Source organism: Varanus komodoensis, unplaced genomic scaffold, assembly GCF_004798865.1.
Source record: "Varanus komodoensis strain SLA01 unplaced genomic scaffold, ASM479886v1 scaffold32, whole genome shotgun sequence".
Classification (NCBI taxonomy): Eukaryota; Metazoa; Chordata; class Lepidosauria; order Squamata; family Varanidae; genus Varanus; species Varanus komodoensis.
The window spans coordinates 4,341,719-4,360,658 of NW_025335798.1; the positions used below are offsets into that span (position 1 = coordinate 4,341,719).

The window sequence follows — 18,940 nt, forward strand, 5'->3', positions numbered from 1 at the left end:
TGTGCCACAAATTCAAATCATCTTCTGTAGTTGCTTTACTCTGCAGAGGGAAAATGTAATTGGTGCTTAAACTTGTATGTTTTCCCTCTGCTGCTAGCAAACTCAATGCCATGGAACCTTTCCTTCTTCCCCTACTTGTAACCTGCTCAGAAAGAAACATAGAATGGGAACTCCAAACAGAAAGGTTCTTTGATACCCCAAGCAGTGTGGCCCATCATTTCAAGCAGATACTACTTGTCTTTAAATACTTATCTTCTCTGAGGACTAGTAGCTTACCATCTCAGGAAAAAGGAAAGGAAAGGAAAGGAAAGGAAGGGAAAGGAAGGGAAAGGAAGGGAAAGGAAAGGAAAGGAAAGGAAAGGAAAGGAAAGGAGCAGAGCCAAGATTCCTTGGCTCAAATTTCATCAGTTTCTAGATTTTAAATTTCTTTCCACCTAGAATGGAAGCATGTAGAATGCACATATACAGACACACATATACCTTGGTTTGAATTATCTTTAAATATCTTTAAATATCTATGACCCTCTATTTTAATTGGTATTGATGGTACTGAAAGAGGATATCTTCCATCATCATCATCTGTGTCCTTTTCCTTTGCAAGAAACTCAAGCCAGCACACAAGGTTCTTCACCTCTCAATCTTATCCTCACAACAACAGCCCTGTGGGTAGGCTGGGCTGGACTGGCAGTCATTGACTGTCCCGTGTTCCCCAGTAAGCTTCATGGCTAAGTGGAGACTAGATTTCCCCAGTCCCCGGTGGTCCAGCACTCTTAACCCCTGCACCACACCAGCTCTCTAACATAATTCCCTGAGCACCCTTCCTAATTCTCACATGATGGATCAGGACTGCCAGGCATGGCCCTCACCAGCTGCACTTGCCAAATGACCAGCCATCAGGACTAAATCACTGGAATTCTCTATCAAGGCAGCAACACAACTGGTTCAAGAATATGGGGATAACTGTGCCCAGCATGCAGCCTTGGCTTCCACTGCTCCAGCACTGGTAATTACACAGAAAAGTTTTTAATTGCACAACTCCTCAGACATTTCCTGGCTCCAGTCCAGGCCCCAGTGCCAGCCTCAGCTGCTGGGCTCTGTCCAGGTCAGCTCTTGGCCACAGGCATTAAAGGCATTCAGCTGAAAGAAAATGGCTCAGTTCTGGGATAAGGAGGACTGTGGAATGGGAAACCAGACTGAGTCACTGTGGTACCCAAGGGAGTGTGTGTAGCTGTCCATGATCTCAGTTGCAAACACGCAGCTAGAAAACACACACTCACCACCTCTCCTTTAGAGAGACTGAGCTCAGAATCTGTCCCACCTGAAACCAGCCATAAACAGAACTGATGGTCTTGAACTGGGGGCATTGCCAACCCATCCTCCCTGTTCCTAACACTTTGGACAATTTAAAGAATCCTTAAGAATCTGCATGCCATATTTTACACAGCAGCAGCAGTCAGTGGCAGAAAGTGGAGGGGGTGCAGGTCAGACTTCGGTATCAGTGTTTGGTCTGGGGGCTGTTCTGTCTGTCAAACACATTATGAAGGCAGTGGAAGCTGGGCTTGGGATGCAGCAGCTAAGAATACAACCCTACAGTGAGTCCCGATGTGAACATGAGAAGAAAAGGAGAGCCCTGCCGGATCAAACCACTGATCATCCAGGAAACCACAAGCCCCGGAGTGACTGGCATACAATCAGTCATAAAGTCAGCTTTTGTGCACAGGCTTAAGCATGTCAAAAGACACCACAGGGAGGGAAGAGGAATAAACGAAGCAGCCTTTCAGCAGGCCAGGTGGAATAGCTGTGCTTCCTTAGCACATCTGCCTTAGTACGTGCAGCTTGCTGGAATGGCGGCTGGTGCTACGAGTAGCGGTTGTGGGAGAGGAAGCCTTTGTGGGGGAGGCCTTGCAACCAGACCAGTGGGGTAGCCCCACTTCTCCCACTGCTAATATATACGTAGCTCCATGTCCGTTTAGATGCACATCAAAGGGAGAGTGTTAAGATACTGAAATTTCATAGAAATGCAATGAATCAATAAATGAAAGACTGCGGGATGAGTAAAGGGGGCAACCACTGAGAGGCCCTTGCAGCTCTGTCAGGGCCATGGCAAGATTTCTGCAGCAGTTACAGCTGCTCTACTTCCACCGAGATGGGGGTTTTCCTGCTGCTTTCAGAGCAGAGGGACTCAGCTGATAGAATAAAAATCTCATGGCATTATTGAGATATTATCATCCCCTTGTCTTCTGCGTCATATGCCACCCCGACTGTTATGGATAGGCTATTTTAGGTTTCTGTGATAATTGGAGATGATGGCAACTCTGGTCCAACACATCTACAGGGTTCCAGGTTGGAGAAGGCTAGGCTGATGTATCAGTACCACAAGAGACAGCTGGTATTGAATCAGTGGTTAATTATAGAGTTGGGGTGGAACTGGTGTCCTGCAACAGCAGGGGGTTGGACCCAGTGGCCTTCTTGGCCCCTTCCAACCCTATGATTCTATGGGCAATGCTCTTCAGCTATTCTGTGCCTGTTCTGGAAAGTGGGGCCGGCCCTTCAAGACATTCTGTTGCTTGCAGCAGCAGCAAAGACGGTGCCCCCTCCCATTCCATGTTCATAGTCTGCTTGGACTGGCAGTTAAATCGTTGTTCAACACAGCAGTGGGACAGCATGTTCCACCACACCTGGTGGCCCCACGCTGGTTTAGCTTAGCACAGGGTAGACCACAGCTCCCTTTCCAACACCTTTCTGGTGCCTCCCAGCAACAGCTGCCTGAGGCAGCCACCACACCCTGCCTACTGGCATGGCTGGCCCCACTGCAGAGACAGGGCAGCCCTACAGAATGTTGTTATGTTACGGGAATATTCAATCTGAGATGTACTTTGATGGGCATTTCCAGGAGATGTCGTGTACAAAAATCCTAGGGGAACAAATAGCTATCTCATTGTGGAAGCCTGGATTGCAGTCCAGGCTCACAGTTAGTATTAGGAGTGCCATGCTCACCGCGCATGGAGTGAATCAAAAGATTTGGCAGACGCTGGGGAATGATGAGAAGGGGGGCTGGAACTGCGTGGAACAAGCTGAGAGAGTAGGGGCTGGCATGTTATTTACAATTCATGCTACTATAAATTGCCTGTTTGTTCCAAGGCGGGTATGTTTGGAATTTCACAGATACTCCTCCTCCCTGATTCTCGCTGTCATGAGAACTCAGATTTCCTACGCAACAGGATGGGAGCAGGGCTGCAATGATTAAGGCAAAAGTCCTCTAGGAGGGCTCGCCTCCCAGAGAAACCTAAGCATCCCTCAGCTACTGGGAATTCTGCCTGGCTCAAGAGTTCCTGTGCCTGAATGGAAGCCCTGACACCATTCACATGATGAGTCAGAGATGCCTCCAGAAGTCATTTTGTATGTTTACCCACTCTGGGAAATTCCTATCCATGCAACCAGCCAGAAATGTTCCTAAACAGTAACTATATGTATGTGTGTCGTCTTTCTCTTGGGGCTAACTATCTAAGGACCAGCACTGCCCACATCACCTAGGACTGCAGGTTGATTAAAATCTGATAAAGTAAGAACAGGAAGTTGCACAAAGTATGGAGGGCACAAAGTCTAACATTCCCATTTTTTGAAAATAGAAGCAATGGGTTATTTGGTTTTAAAATTGCTGGGTGACACACATCACAATCCCGTCCATGTGTACTAAGAAGTAAATCCCATTGTCTTCAATGGAGTTTACTCCCAGGTAAGTGAATGTAAGATTGCACCGTGTATGGGAATGGGCATGGGTGAGAAGGCTGCTTTTGATAGTAAGTGCATGAAATACATATGGGAAGGCCATTCTAGTTAGTGTCATTTTCCCCACCTCAAAAGTGGACCCAATATGATTGATGGCAGAGGTATGAACTTCTCGTTAAACAAGCACACACATGAATCACAGGGCATTTTGAGTCTAAATTCTTCTCTGGTGGAACAGGATTGCATTAAATTCCATATAGATGTTAAACTTGTACACTGTTGCTACTTAATACAGACAACACACAACCACAACTGGCAGGCACCCCAAAAGGCAGGACAGCAGCTAGACAGAGAGCAACCTGAGATGGTGGTGCAGAGCAAATGCAGAAAAATGAGGGCCCCTTTCAAAGAGGCACAGGTTTTGCTTTCTCAGAGATGTGCCTCACCCCATAAGAGAAGGTAATTAACACATCTTTGTTTACAGTGCCAAATTTACATAATGAACACATTTGCATCATGTCCAGATTCTTTTTTACGTAATGTGAGCTCCTTGGGCCAGATCACTTGGTTCCACTTGCCACGGTTGCTTAGCCCCCCTTTTCTTGCTGTCGTCACTGTTCACATGTGTTGAAAGATTAGCAACATGGAGGAGGAGCAGGGCCAGTGGTGGGTCTTGGCTTGCACCTGTTAATGCTAATCCACCGCTGGCTCTCCTCTGTCACACCTTTCGGCCAGTTCTTGTAATATCTTAGCTTGTGTAGTCCAGCTCCTGCTTATTTTGTGGGCTGAGTCAGAGATGGCCTCCTCTAATTACCAGATTGAAAACTGAGGCCCAAAAAACATTATCCAGAGTAGATGATGATGATGATCAGTGGTGTCATATCTGTCTGTAATTTCTCTTAAATCCAATGAACATTAGGTCTATCGTGGAATTTATCACTTCATAAATTCTGTATTTAGTGTACCCACCCAAGTTTCCATGAAGGAGGTGGTCACTAGATTAATTCACTGATTTCTCATCTTATGAACTTGACCCTAACCTTCTCCCCAGATCACAGAGCCTTTAGGCATGCAGTAAACTTCAAACTAATATTTTCTCTTGTGTTTTTCCCCCTTTCTCTGTTGTGATGTTTGTTCTGTCTTGACTACTCTCTCACTCTCCGTGATGGATTTTGTTTCATCCTTGGTTGACCTTCTCCTGCTGCTCCTCTGCTCCTACCCACCCTACCTCCGTCTCCCCCTGTCAGAGTACAACGCCAAACTCCGGGACATCCGGAAGAGCATGAAAAGCCCCCATCCTCCTCTTCACCGACAACGATCCTTCTCCTTTTCTGGTTTGTTCTGTTGCTGCTTTTCCTCTTCTTTCTTCCCAGACTTCCTTCCTGCCTTGGCTTTCCTGCATGGTTGCTGTTTTCCTGTTGCATGGAGGACAGAAAGGCAGGGCTTCTTTCCCCAGTGGGGAAGTGGAAGGTTGCAGCTGTTTAGAGTCCATTCCAAAATGGCACCTGCAAAAACTAGGGCATAGCCTGTTCCCTAATTTGTGGAAGGAATGGCAGAAGGACTTCCTCTCTAGCTCCCACAACATTTTGCTGCCTGAGCTGCAAATGGCATCCCTTCCATTACTTGTACAAAAGCCAGTTGGGCTTGCAGTCGAATAGCTCTACAATACTGGCGATGGAATACTGTCCACCACACCTGAAAGGTGCAGACCAACTTAGGGTGAGGGCAAAGAGCTAGAAACTAAGGAAGATTTTGTTTTTGCTTGCAAAACATGCAGCGTGCCCTGACTGAAGCCCTGAATGTTGTTACGAGCATGAGCACAGGCCCAGAAAAAGTATTTGTAAATTGCGGAACATGCGCTCATATTTGACTTTAGCAACTTCCCAAGTTCTATTTGTCTAAACTACCTAATTCACACAAATGTCTCTTGTAAACTGAATTAGTCCCATATCAGTTTATGGAAGAAAGTTGTGCAAATTTAGGGAAATTTGCTCAGATTTTGTGTCTAGTCACTGCTTGCTTTGCACAATTTTCTTGCTCAAAGTGAGCAGCAAATGAACCCCAGGCACAAGATGATCAGTGAGGCAAAGTTTGGCAAACCCTAGAAACCTTAAACATTGCTCATCTATCCATACCAGCAAAGGTCAGACCACCTGGCCCACATGGCTCTCTTCCCCCAGCACCCTGTTGCTACTTTCTGGTATCTACCACTTGAAGTGACTCCCTCACTTTAGATAATGTTAGGGCTAACCCTGTCAGCTTCTTTTCAACGCAGAAGATTATTTCAGATAGTTTAAAGACCCTTTCTCACACATGACATATCTGTGTGTTCAACTGGATTAAAATCCTTGCGTTATCTGGCCCAAAGTTTTGCACCTACCAATACTGGACTCTAAGTACAGCCTTGCTCTACCCCAAAGATCCTTATTTTTATTATTGGTTGTGCTTCCCTCCATCGCACCATGTTTAATGAGCTTGTTGGTGGACTCATCTGCTTTGTGTGATGTTCATCTGTGGTGTTGTCAAGAAATCACTTGCAAAAGGGCTGGGGAGGTGGCCTGTTTATTTCAGTGCACTCCACACTCACTTCTGCATTGTTGCTGGTGCTGTTCCAGTCTCTTCATAAATGTGGAGGGAAGCAGTTTGCATGGGTATGGGGGCTGGCAAGGAGGAGAAGTACTAAAGGCCAGGAATGGGATGCCTACTTGCTACAGAGCTTGGCCACACGTGGAAGTTTATCGAAGGGTGTGTGTGTTGTACAAATATCACTTCAGACCTTTCTACTGTGTCTAACAGCATTGCCTGGAATCGGGACAGGGGCTTCTGTATGGCCAGCAGAGGGAATGAACATGTGGGTGTGTAAATTCTCAGGGTCTTGCTCCTCAGGTTGCTCTGCAGAAATGAACCTGTCAATGGATTTCAAATGTGTGGTTGCTCAGCAGTGTCCTGTTACATGCACGGTATTCATGGAACGGGAGTTCTGCTGAGAAGATCAAGTTTTTACTGGGACTATGTGTTCAGCAGCAAGGGCTCCTGGATGCTGTTGATTTTGGTCTCCATCATTGGTGCAGCAGCCTCAGTATATAAAGGTGTCCAAGCATTTTCTCACCAGCCTCAGGACTCTTCCTTGAAAGCATTGCCAATCACTGTATCTCAAAACATGGGTTGCCATTCAAACAGAAGGTGTTGTATGTTGATTTAACTGTTCCATTTGCCCCAATACAGGATTCTTGGGTCTTCTGAATCCACCCACCTCTCCCCAAAAAGGTTTGGAATTTGTACTCTGGTAAAATTTCACAGAGCTTCGGTCAACTTAACACTGCCTTTTGTTCCTTTCTTCTCCACTACCCAGAGCCTAGGGGAAATATCCCATGGGCCAGGGATAGGCAACCTCTAGATGTCTTGGACTGCAGCTCCCACAATCCTGATCCTGTGGGGTGGGACTGGAGGGAGCTGTAGTCCAGCACATCTGTTGGGCACAAGGTTGTCTACCAATACAGACTGTCTGTTTCACTTGCCACTCCAGTATTAATGTTGAATGCTTGATAGCTTTCACTTACGGTCTCTCCTTGGAATGATGGTCCATGGTGTCTATATACAGTGTGCACTTGCTTCTAAAGGAGTGTAATATGCATACCATAGCATGTCACTCTGGAAAGAGAGCTGTGTAGACTAGAGGAATGGGCTTTTGCGTATGCATGTTTTATTTCACTGCTTTTGGGCCCTGTGCACACATGCTTTATACAATGTTAGGGCTGGTATGGAGGAAGAAGCAAAATCCCCATTGCCACGTACACATAATTATCTTTGCTACCACCTACCATCACAATGGACAGATGGAACCAGTCCAAGTGCATATATTGTGCTGTCCCCCAAAGATTTCTCCCCATACTGCTATCAAGTGCTCTGCTGGAAGGCATTATTCTTTCCCCAAGAATCAAAGTGTGATTCAGCCCAAACCCCACACCAGACCATCAACTTGTGCCAGCCACATTATGATGGTGGATGCCTGGGAAAGTTTGAAATGAAAAATTTTAACACCTTCATAAATCTATGGAGGGAAATAGTTTTCCTACGGCATCATACAGTTCTAAAATTAGAAGAGGCTTTTGTTTGTCCATTTGTCTGACTTGTATGAAAGACCTGCTCAATGTTCCCCAGGAGTTTGCCTGGAAGACTTGCAGTAGACGCAGTGGAGATACCACGGTCTGAGTATGATAGATCAGGGCTGACTGGGTAGCAAGCAAGCTGTGCACAGCACAGCATCTTCTCTGCCCTCCCCTTCCCTCATGTGCACAGCTCTCCTGGCTTGTTCAACCACAGTTTCCTTTATTGTCCAGACCAGGCTTGTAAACAGAGATTAAGCCATAGTTGCCAAGCTTAGGCCACACAAGAAACCAAGAAGCATGAGAACATGCAGCTCATTTTCAAAGCAAGAACTCATATAAAATAAGATTGTTAGGTCTGAACTGAGCCTTAATATTGCATTGGGTGCAAGTCCATTAATATGAAACCAGACCCAAAAGTAGACCAAAGAAGGAGTCTTTATTGTGTACACTGTGATGTTAATGTGTTTGTTTGTTTGTTTGCTTATTTATTTACTATGAATCTTACATTCTGCATTATTGGCCCATGGGCTCTCTAAGCAGATTATAATAGAATAACAAACACAACAGAGCAATAAAAAAGCAGTTAAATAAAACACAAAACAATATACAGCTGAGGGATGATCATTTAAAGCACGATAGATTAAAACAGCAATGCTGTATAAACAAACACCTTTAAAATTATCCTAGATAAAATCATTTGTTAACATGTCTAGAAAATAAAGTTGTTTGTGCCTGGCACCAAAAAGATTGTAGCAAAAGGGCCAGGTGAACTGCTTTCGGGAGGCTGTTCCACAGGTGGGGCGCAACTACTGAGAAGGCCTCTCTTGCTATTTGCCATTCTCCTTACCTCCTTGGAGGATGGCTCTTTCAGAAGCTCCTCCGAAACTGATCTTAAAGGCTGGGTGGGTGCATTTGGGGCCAGGCTGTCCTTCAGGTGTAGTGGTCCCAAGTCATTTAGGACTTCATATGTTCTTAAGGCTCTCTGCTCCCATTTGTCATGAACAATATTTCAATTTGTCTTTGAGAGTGAAGCATTTTGCTGTTGAAATATTTCTTTGGTATTTCCTCCAGAAGAAGAAAGGGAGTTTTGATTCAAGGCTATTTACATAAAAGGAAGGGCTTTTCTCTGTAAAACAGGCCACCTGGTCACCTTCAGTCGAGTAGTGGTTCTTTACATTCTTGGAGAGCCCTGCACATCCTCAGCCCATGCCTTCTCTCTAATAAATGATAAAGAATAAAAAGTAAGGTTTCACTAGACCATTGAATCTAATGCTATGCAGAATTTCCAGTTACAAAGAACTCTTAAGAGAACAGGAATGCACTTCATTTGCATTGCATATTTGTGAGGGTAAAACTATTTATCCACTTGCTGTTTTTCAGCATCTGTTTATGAATACATATAAATGCATACAGTTTTAATCACAGTTGTGCTTTTATGAATATCTGAAATGCAGGCAGTTTGCCTCTCATGTTTGCAAGTCTCCAAGCTGCTACTCATGACTGAGCACCTTGGAGTCATTTACTTACATGCCTGCCCATTCACACCTAATGCAGAGGGTGGAGGATAAATCCACACCAGAACCAGGTTCTGAGGAGCCCTCAGGCAAGGCACCTTCATTGGCCCTTTCCTTCTCAGTTCAGATTTTACCTTCTCCATTCTCTTCTCATTGCTCACCTGTTCAGGTGTCCAGCCAGCAATAGCAAGGAGAAACCGTAGGAATAAAAAGCCTCTTGGAATTTGGAACAGGCCCACACCTGGGGCACAGGCTGGGGTCTGCCAGACATGGAGCAGGGGTCTATTTTGTACATTACAAGGAGTTTGTGGTAGAAGGGAGTGGAGCCTTCCCCTTTCCCATCCCCATCCCCATCTTTCCTGCTGCACTGACAGGAGCAGAGAATGCTGCATCACGCCAGGTCAACCTTTCTTCCATTTGGCACAGGATTGCCTGCTCTGACTGAAAGCACCTCTGCAGGGCCTCAGACAATGTCCTCTCCATCTTTTCCTTTTGAGCCTATTGAAACTGGAGCTGCCAGGGACTGAACCTAGGATTCAGCTACTGCAAAGCATGTCCTCTACTCGCTGAGTGACAGAGGCCTTCACATTCAGCAACTTGTTCTGGGTCCAGTTCAGTATCAGAGCTGGATGAGCTAATACCCCAAATGGTGGAACACGTGAGATGGAAGAATGGTTTAGTTTCCCACATATCTGAGTTACATAATCAGGAAGAACGGTTAGTTTCCCACATATCTGAGCTACATTTCAGGGCAGGGCAGGGCAGGGCAGGGCAGAGGCGAGACGAGGCGAGGCCCTTTCCTGCTCTATATGTGAACAGGCAAGCAAGTCACTACCCCAACTTTTCTGCTCCTTTGGCCTCAGTGGATGGGACTCTGATCCACTACGTGCTTTATCTTGAAGCTGTGCTTTATCTTGAACTTGTCCCCAGCCCAAAATATTGTGAGGAAGCGTACTGTATTCAGTTTATGCTGGGTGGAAGGTATTGTTCCCTTGTAGCTGAAGAGCCTTGCTGAAGGTTACAGGAAATGGTGGCCTTGCCCTAAGGATCTCTCGGCTTAGAGTTTTGCTTATAAATGTTGCACAGGAGGGCAGGAGTTACAATTCATTGAGTGGCATTTTGCTAGAGCACATCTTTTTTTCTTTATGTCCTCAATAATTCCAGCAAGCCTTTTCACCCTGAGCCAAAGCGTCGCCACTCTTGGCTCTGAAACACTGGTTCCGTTCTTCCTTCCTTCCCCCGTCCCCATTCACTTAAAAAGGAAGGAGGAAACAAAGCCCACGAGGGCAGGGGAAAGTGAAGGATTTCTACAGTCTGGTCAAGGGGAGGGGCCTGCAGCCTGGTGCAGGAGACCTTTGAAATGTGCCTGCAGCAGCAGTCCAGAGGAAATGGTGGTGGCCATTCTCTCTGTGTGGGAGGGAAGTGGAATGCGTTGCATCAGAGAGCAATGGCTTCCTTTCCAGGCCTTCCCCGCACACGTTAGCAGAACCTTCCTGATCTTTGCTCCCTTTGCATTGGGCACTGAACCTTGCCTGTGCTGTGCCTTGCTGCTGCCAAATGAGTTTCTGACTCAAGCCTTTACGGAGACTGTAGGCTTCTCTCTCTCGCCCACTTCTCTCCTCTGTGCCCTGATTTCCGCTCCGTTCCCCAACAAAACAGGCTGGTGCTTCAGTCAAGGTCTCCTGGCACTAAAAGCTGGTGCCTCGCCTTGACTTTGTGCTTGTTATGTTCAGGATGAAATTGAAAAGTTGCAAAGGGCTCATGTTGACCTTCTGGCTTGTGCCAGCAGCTGCAAAATCAGGGTTTTAGAAAGGAAGCCAGTTTCCATTCGTTTGTCTTATGTTGATGCCAGATGATGCAAATATAAACAGAAGGGGCATTATCACAGCAAATGTACCACTGTCTTCCTTGAAATATAGCATCAAAGAAAACAGCACCGTTTAGAGGTAGGTGGAGTGGATCGAGAGCCAGATCATGATGCTACTTCCTGGAAATTTTCCAGCTCTGTGATCCTCTACTGGATTTCAAACTAGCCAGAAGGCCATCCCTGCAGAACGTAATCTATGAAAATGTTACATGGGCTACCCCTTCAGTCTGTGGATTTTCCTTTCTTCCAGATGTTACATTTGGTTGCTTCTGTCACCATGGATACTGGCTCCTTCCTCTTTCTCTGCCCAAGTGGGCTTCTGTATCAGGAATATCTTAGCACTGCCCCAGAGCAGTGCATTCCTACTTCTCTTCACTCCCCCTCCCAGCTGTGTGAAAGGCAAGGCTTTCTTCAGCTGAGAAAATGGCATAGCTGTTACTAATCAAAGAAGGATCCAGATTTGCCAGCAGGCTCAAAGGCTGCTTGGAAATCTCACGAGCCTGCTTTACGAATGTCCGTAAGGGATGTGCACCAAGATGCCTCTGTCTTGGCAGCCTAGTGCCTTACAGGGCAGGGGCAGAAATCATCTGAATGTGCTTGAAGGTGGGTTGCAAGAGTGCAGGGGAGAACCCACTGCTCTTTATTTAAAGCAAAGAAAGAGGCAGGCCGGAATGCAGTGCAGATTCCCGGCTCTTTTCCTGGCTAAGGCTTGAACAACGGAAGTGTCGAGCCTCTAAAGACTGTCTCATTAAGAAATGAGTTGAACGAGTGACGACCTGCCCTAAAATACGTCCATGCATTGTAGGCAAGAGAGTGCCACAATTTAAGGACGGTTTGGTCCCTCTCGCTTGCTCAGACTGTGTGTGTTCCTGGACCCCAGAGTCCACTGTACCGCTGCAGGCCACATTTTGAATGGTTGCAGGTGCCGCCATTGCCAGCATGTCAAGTCCATGCTAACAAAATCCAGTCGTGCGGATGGCTTTCAGAACCTTGTGGCTGTGCATCCACGGAAATCAGCTTCCTTTTGACCCCAGAGCTTCCTTGGGCTCCGTTTGCAGTCATCTTCTATAAAACACACATGTTTGGGCTTGATTCAGTTCAGAGCAAAATCAGCTTGTTTTAAAGTAAGTCCATGTCTAAGTTCGAGGGGTTTTGTTGTATTCCCAGGACCAAAGTTACATCACTAGCAGCTACATCTTTTCTTCTTTTTTCTCCATTTTTTTCTCTAGGCAAGGGTCCCCAATCTGGATTGGGATCCAAGAATGCAGAGTAGGAGGGAAGCAGGATTCCCTACGTGCACACATGGACACACGGACACCTAATATTCAGTGGGTGGGGGGACAGTTCAACACACATTTAAAGTAATGTCTGGAACCTGGAGCCCTCAAGCATCTTACAAGCCCCCTCCTTGCTCTCTAGTTACCAAGAAGCAATGAGAAGGGGCTGTTCCCATAAACCTGAATAGGCTTTAAAACTCTTGAATAGGCTTCTGAAGCAGAACTTCATGCCTGCCTGAATGCCGGAACCAGTAACTTGAAAGAGGCGTGTAACAGGCAGATTAGTATCTTAGTCATCTTTTACAGGTCAGGGTGAGCAGTGGCCTTGTTGCCTTCCCTGTCATTGTGTGACTTTGCTCAGTTGCCTGAGTCCTCTGGAGTGATTCCTTCATCAAGCGCTTTCCCACTGCTTCAGGCTCAGTGTTGCCTGGATTACAGAGGTAGATTTGTGGCAGGCCGGAAGGTACTGGGGGGATGGTCATGACTTCAGAGAGAGCTCCTTCCAGCTCCTTATGCAGATCCCCCATCTGCCAGCCATTTCCCAGGCCATTATATGAAAATGCTGGCACGGGGAGGAAAAGGGCATGAAGATGGGAAGATAAAAATTTCTGGTGGAGAAGTCCAGGTGGCTGAAGGATGTATGCCAGCATTGGATGTATGGAACCTGATCACCAGAACAAGAAGGAGACCATTAAGGCCGCCTGTCCTAAGTACAGCCTACCAAAGCCAATGCCCTGGTTCATACATTTAAAACTCTTACCTAAGGAGCAGTGCCCTGCCAGGGACATGTAGGAGAGTTAAAGTATGACACAGGGGCATCCCTGGCAGTTTCCCGAGGGCCCTGCTTGGTACTCATCTCCCTCAAAAAGGAGAGGGGAAATCACATGAGCAGGACTTACAGAATCAGCATGGTGGCACCATATGTGAGGTTTTTAAGTATATGAAAAGCTGTGCTTGCTGATTGTCACTATAATCTGCTAACGGAAAGTGAATGATTGCCCATTTTCTTCCTCATTAATCCATTGTTTTATCCCACTTCCCCTTCCTTTCCAATGCCAGAGCACTCTTAAAAATCTGAATACTGGCCCTGTGTCTTAGTGGAATTTGTGATTGTGTTAAGGCTCAGCACCCACTTCCTCATATTGCAATTGGACTTTCAGAGGTACAGTCACCACGGGAGAAGTCGCCAGAAGAAACTGAAGCCCCCATCCGGAGACGTACCACCAGTGAAGGCCAGTATGAGAACAGCCCCCAGGAGCCAAGCTCACCGCGAAGCCCCACTGTGCGCTCTCCAGTTCACTGTGTCTCCCCAGAAGTGGTCAGCACCATATCTGCCAACCCTGGAGGAAGGCCCAAGGAGGTGCATTTTTTAAAAAGATCCCCCCCTCCCCTCCTGACCCCTTTGCTTTGAAACTCGGAAACGGATGGAAGTTATTTCTTTAGTCCCATTTCTTTACAGTAAGTAGAGAAAGTCTGGTGGTGAAGAAGGAAGAGCTAATTGGCAATGGCATAGGCAAATGACATGCAAATAAGGAGCCCTCACCAAATATTGCTTGGGTAGAAACTGCCTTCCACTTTGAAGGTGCTTGTTCTATTTTAGTGCTTTGTGACATTGCCATGGTTGTTCCTGCTTCCAGCATCATAAATGATGGAATACCTGTAAGAGCAGGGATGGGGAGCCTCTGGACCTTGGGCCAGATCTGGGCTCCCAGGAATCACCATCCAGTGCAAAACCTTCTTCTGCTCTTATCTCCAGTCACTGACTGAAGGTAAAAAGACATTTAAGGCTGGTTAAAATCCTCTGCAAAATAATCAAGGGGTTGCATTTTACTGAGATGGACATTTTGCAGGCATGTAAGCTGCTGTGTAGAACAGAGGTGTGCCTTTATTGCACCGTTAAAGCAGCAGTACACCTCTGGCCCACTGGGCTTCCCCCTTTCCCCTGTAACTGCCCCCTGTCTCCCAACCCATGGCACATTGGTTGGTTCCAGCCTTTGAACAGCCCCCTTCTCCTTCTAAAACGTTGAAAGGCCTTTTCTAAGAGCTTTAAGTGGAATTTGGCTGGCATTTGGGGTATTTTGGCTCTACCTGTTTTGCCTTCTGCCCTGCTTGCTTCTGGAATGCGGACCAAGAGCTTCCCCCAGTGGAATCCAGCCCTTGGCCTGAAAGAAGCCCTGCGCCCCTGTGTTAAAAGCATCCTTGCTGCTAAAATTGGAAAGAGCCACTGCCCTTCCCAACAATAATAGAAATTTCTCTGAAATTAGAGATGATAGAAAGGGGTGAAAAGGCAAAAGAGGGAGGCACTGGAGCAAGAAATTTAAGAGCTAGCCCAGGAGGAAAACATTTACAAAAAGACAAACAGGAATTCCTGTTTCTATTTGCTAAGGGTTTGCATGAATCGGCAGCACGGCGGACCTTTAAATGCTGATAACTTATTCTGGTTCTCTTTCACAGCCCCATCTGCATAGCTACAAGGAAGCCTTTGAAGAGATGCAGGGGACCTCGCCAAGCAGTCCACCCTCCAGCGGTGGTGAGACCTCTCCCCCAACCCCTGCTTTCCCTGTCTCACCACAAACCCCTTACAGTAACCTACGTAAGTTCTGTGGCTTGGGCAAGGGGATGGGAGAGGAGAAGGGGTGGATGGGTGGCTTTGGCAAAGCCAGGCCTAGAGGCAGCCAGTCAAACCGTTCTCAGCTTCCTGACACCCACCACCATTTTAATCACACCTTCTTTCCCCCATTTCTCTCCATCTGTCAGTCTTGGCTCTTTTCCCCATTACTTTCACCTCTTCTTGATGCAGTCTTCTCACAATGCCATTGTTAAGTGCACATTCCTCCACAGTGATGATTGCAACAGCAAAGTTTTGCAACTTAAGGTGGGGAGGAGCCACATAGAAGGTTGCTGGTGCCATTAGCTACCAGCAAGTAATGAAGACTAGGGCTGGTTTCAGGGGTGGGAATGGCAAAGTCCATGCCAAGGGGCTACAGCTGGGCAAGAGCCTGCTGGAGTTGTTCCTGCTCTTTGCCATTGCCACCAGCTTGTTCACCTTCCTCCTGCTGTAGCGCTGTTGGCAAGAAAGAGTGGCTCTGATGCCACACAACCTGTTTTGAGGCCTCTATTGAGGGTGTCTTGGCCAGGGTCCTCAGAATCAAGGAGCTGGCTCTGAAGAAGACAATCCACATTTCTGGATGTTATCTTAAAACATAACCATTTAGGATTGTGCTGTTTCCTGCACTCTCCTTTTTATTGTCCTCCAAAAACTGAGGGCCATTATTGTTTATAAATATTTAAATATTCTTAACAACTCTGAAGCTAAGACACAGCAGATTTGTGTATCCCATGGCCCACAAAGCATAGTGACACTTACTAGCCATGTGCAGTGGTCCATATGCTTGATAATCCAGTATTTGCTGTGTATTTGGGATTGGAAGAATGGAGGGGTGTCTGGAGGGCTGGAGTCATAGAATTAGGGTATTTGCTTGGTGGGCTGTATATGAGGTTATGCACACCCTATGCACATCTCCTTTAGATAAGCCTGCCCAATACTAGCCCATATCGCGCACCTTCTAACATCTCTAGGAGGAAATAATTTCATTATCCAGATAGGGCAAAATCTTGCTCACTTTAGCAGGTTCAAAAATGCAATGCTGGATTAACATGATCATTGCACATTACTGATAACAGTTTCCTTACATCCATCAGCAACCCTGAATAGTTATGCATCTGAGTTCTGTCATCTCTCTCTAGTGATGACATGATTTATTAACCTTTTTAAAAACACATACATAAGCAAACTTATTTCCTTACCAAGGAAATACTGTTCCATACAGTGAAGATTCCCAGTGCATTTATTCTGCATGAAGGCATATAATTGGGTACTCTAATCCTTTTTAATATGAACAAGGAATTCCCCATCCTGTGGAGCACCTGGCAGGATCATGGGACTTACTCGGTAATTGCATTTGCCTGATTGACACTGAAAATGCATCTGCAAACTCTTGTGCATAAGCCACAGAAATCCCTTTAGCATGATCTTTCAGGGATCGTTGTGGGTTTCCAGGGATTGTTTCAAATTATTGTGTGGGAGGAACCACACCACACAAAAGAACTGTTTATCACACATGTCAGTCAGTATCACAACTACTAGCAGTTTTTCTAGGCATAAAATCAATACTCCAAAGCTACCAACACTGATGGTTCAAAAAACAGGGGACACGAATCTGGTAGAATGTCCTAAAGGAGATGTATTTAAAGTCTAACATTCTGGCACACTATCCTACTTTAGGTTTTCTTAAATTGTGGCTTCTTCTGAGTTTCCATAGGGTGGGATACAGGGAGAGGCAGCTGTTTTCTGCAGGTGGGAGGAAATGAAAATCAACCCAAACCCTAAATCACTTGCTATAGCTTTTCAGTAACATACACTGTGCAATAAGATACACATTCATACAGCACAGATGGAAGGCTGGCTCAGCCCCTCACACGGAAAGACTTCTGCTCTTCCATCCCAAGCACACAGCATTTAGGTCCCTTTGCCCCTTCCTTCCGCTGACCTTCCTTCTGTTACCATTGCCAAAATCTCGTGGTTGTAAATCAGGACCAGGCCAAAATTAAAAAAAGAAAGAAAAAAGAAATAGAGTAAAAGTAAATTAAGCAGCAGTTGGTGGAAAGAGTGGTGCTAACACAATTTAAAATAAATAATCCAGATACCACACTGATTCCATAGGTGTATGTTATAAAATGTGCACACACACTGGATTCCAGTCTCTGTTCTGTGTGATCATCGTTTTAGGGCATTTACTGCATTGTGTTTCTGTTAATTGATACCACACCATGCAGATTTGCCCAGAAAAACTTGTAGGTTTGACTATTTCGTGGAACAAAGCAAGGGAAGTCAGACTTAAACTACTCTCAAAAGAGTAACAACTGGTTCCATAGCATTGCTGGGTGCCTTTGCAGCCCAAAGCTTCAAGGACAAAGAGAATTGTGTCCTCTTTGCTCTGTGAATCAACAGGTCAGAAGGAAAATCCAGCAGCAGATTTATATCAGCTTCAGTGTCCTCTTTCTCTGAGTGTATAGATATAGATATAGTTACAAACATAAACACAGCTGCATTTACATACAGCATTTGTGTTTTTAGATCAGAGCTAGGCAATGTAATGCTGTCCAGATGTTTCCAACTACAAACCCCTGATCCTTGACCACTGACCATTGTTGCAGGTGATGGGAGTTGTAGTCCACAATATCTGGACGGTGCCCAGTTGCCTTCCCCTGGTCTAGATAATATTTTAGAGTTGCTTTTCCTTTGGTAGAACACATTTGAAATTTGATCAGGCTGACACTGGGCCTTTGTCCTCCATTCAGATCAGGCAGTACTTGGACGGAATGCAGCTGACAGCATTCACCTCATCCAAAATCCCAAGTGTAATGGTTGATCCGTGCAAGCACACCACAGTGTTGCAGTTACAGCATAATAAATAGGATTGTGTGAATAAGCTCATATTGTTAAAAGCTGCGCGTCAAGTGTCTTTATGCCATGGGTGCAGCTGCTATAATCCTGAGGATTTACAGAATGCTACCAAGGCAGGGTGCTTATCAAAGCACACCATGCAGTTCTTTCTCTTTCCTTTCTTAACCAATTTTTTTATGGCAAGGGAGAGTGGGAAGGCTACAAATTTAAGATGACCATGTTTGGATGCTCTGTCAAATTTTGAGACTGAGACAGGACAATTGCATGATAAAGACCACCTCTGGAAGCACTCAAGACAGTCTCAAGAAGTTACTAGTAGCTCAGCGACTAAAACTGTTGGACAAGCTCTGATCTTTAACTTCCTGTTGCATGCTCTGTCTTCCTTACTCTTTTAGCCAAGCATGCCTCTGACTGACCAGCCCTTGATAACTTGGTGGTGGGTTTTTAAAGCGATAAATTCAGCTTTGAACAGTTCTGCCAATATTTCATCAGGCTTATGCTAACATGGCTGCGTGTGGACCAACAGCAGTAAGCCAATGAGAAATTGGGAAATGGAAAATATCCCAATGTAGGGAGCATCATTTTAAGAATAGTCTGGTTCTGAACTTCATGGATGCTTCTAGAAAAGGGTAGCTAGAAAAGGGTGAAAATTTCCAATACTCTCTCATGTTAGGGCTCTAGTTATTAGTAGCTGCTGTCAGCTGCCAACATGTAGATTTTATGTAAGGTATTTTAAAAAGCTCGCTTTCTTCTCCCCAGAATACAGTGAATTGTAGCAAAATGGTTACAGAGCACCAAAGTGAATGGAATTCTGAGAAGTAATAGCAGCATGTCCTCTTCCAGTCCTTGTGGAATAAGGAAAACAAACCAGCCTTCTGAGCGTCACAGCTCTATCACTTTCAGCCTCCTAACCTCTATAGCAAGGTCATGTCCTTATTATTCCAAGAATTACAAATCCACACATTCTGTCAGGTTGC

The 18,940-nt window shown here is 45.7% G+C and overlaps 1 protein-coding gene across 13 annotated transcripts in view; it reads left to right on the forward strand.

Annotated features, from left to right (window-relative positions):
- TNS1 (tensin 1) overlaps positions 1–18,940 on the forward strand; it is a 368,326-nt gene that overhangs the window by 310,801 nt on the left and 38,585 nt on the right. For 6 of the 13 annotated variants that reach the window (XM_044438202.1, XM_044438203.1, XM_044438206.1 and 3 more), the window contains 4 exons: positions 4,977–5,063; positions 6,955–6,996; positions 13,657–13,856; positions 14,951–15,089. In XM_044438202.1, the coding sequence (XP_044294137.1) occupies positions 4,977–5,063; positions 6,955–6,996; positions 13,657–13,856; positions 14,951–15,089 (468 nt within the window). The remainder of the gene's footprint in view (positions 1–4,976; positions 5,064–6,954; positions 6,997–13,656; positions 13,857–14,950; positions 15,090–18,940) is intronic. The other 7 variants (XM_044438205.1, XM_044438208.1, XM_044438211.1 and 4 more) reach the window with 5 other exon arrangements.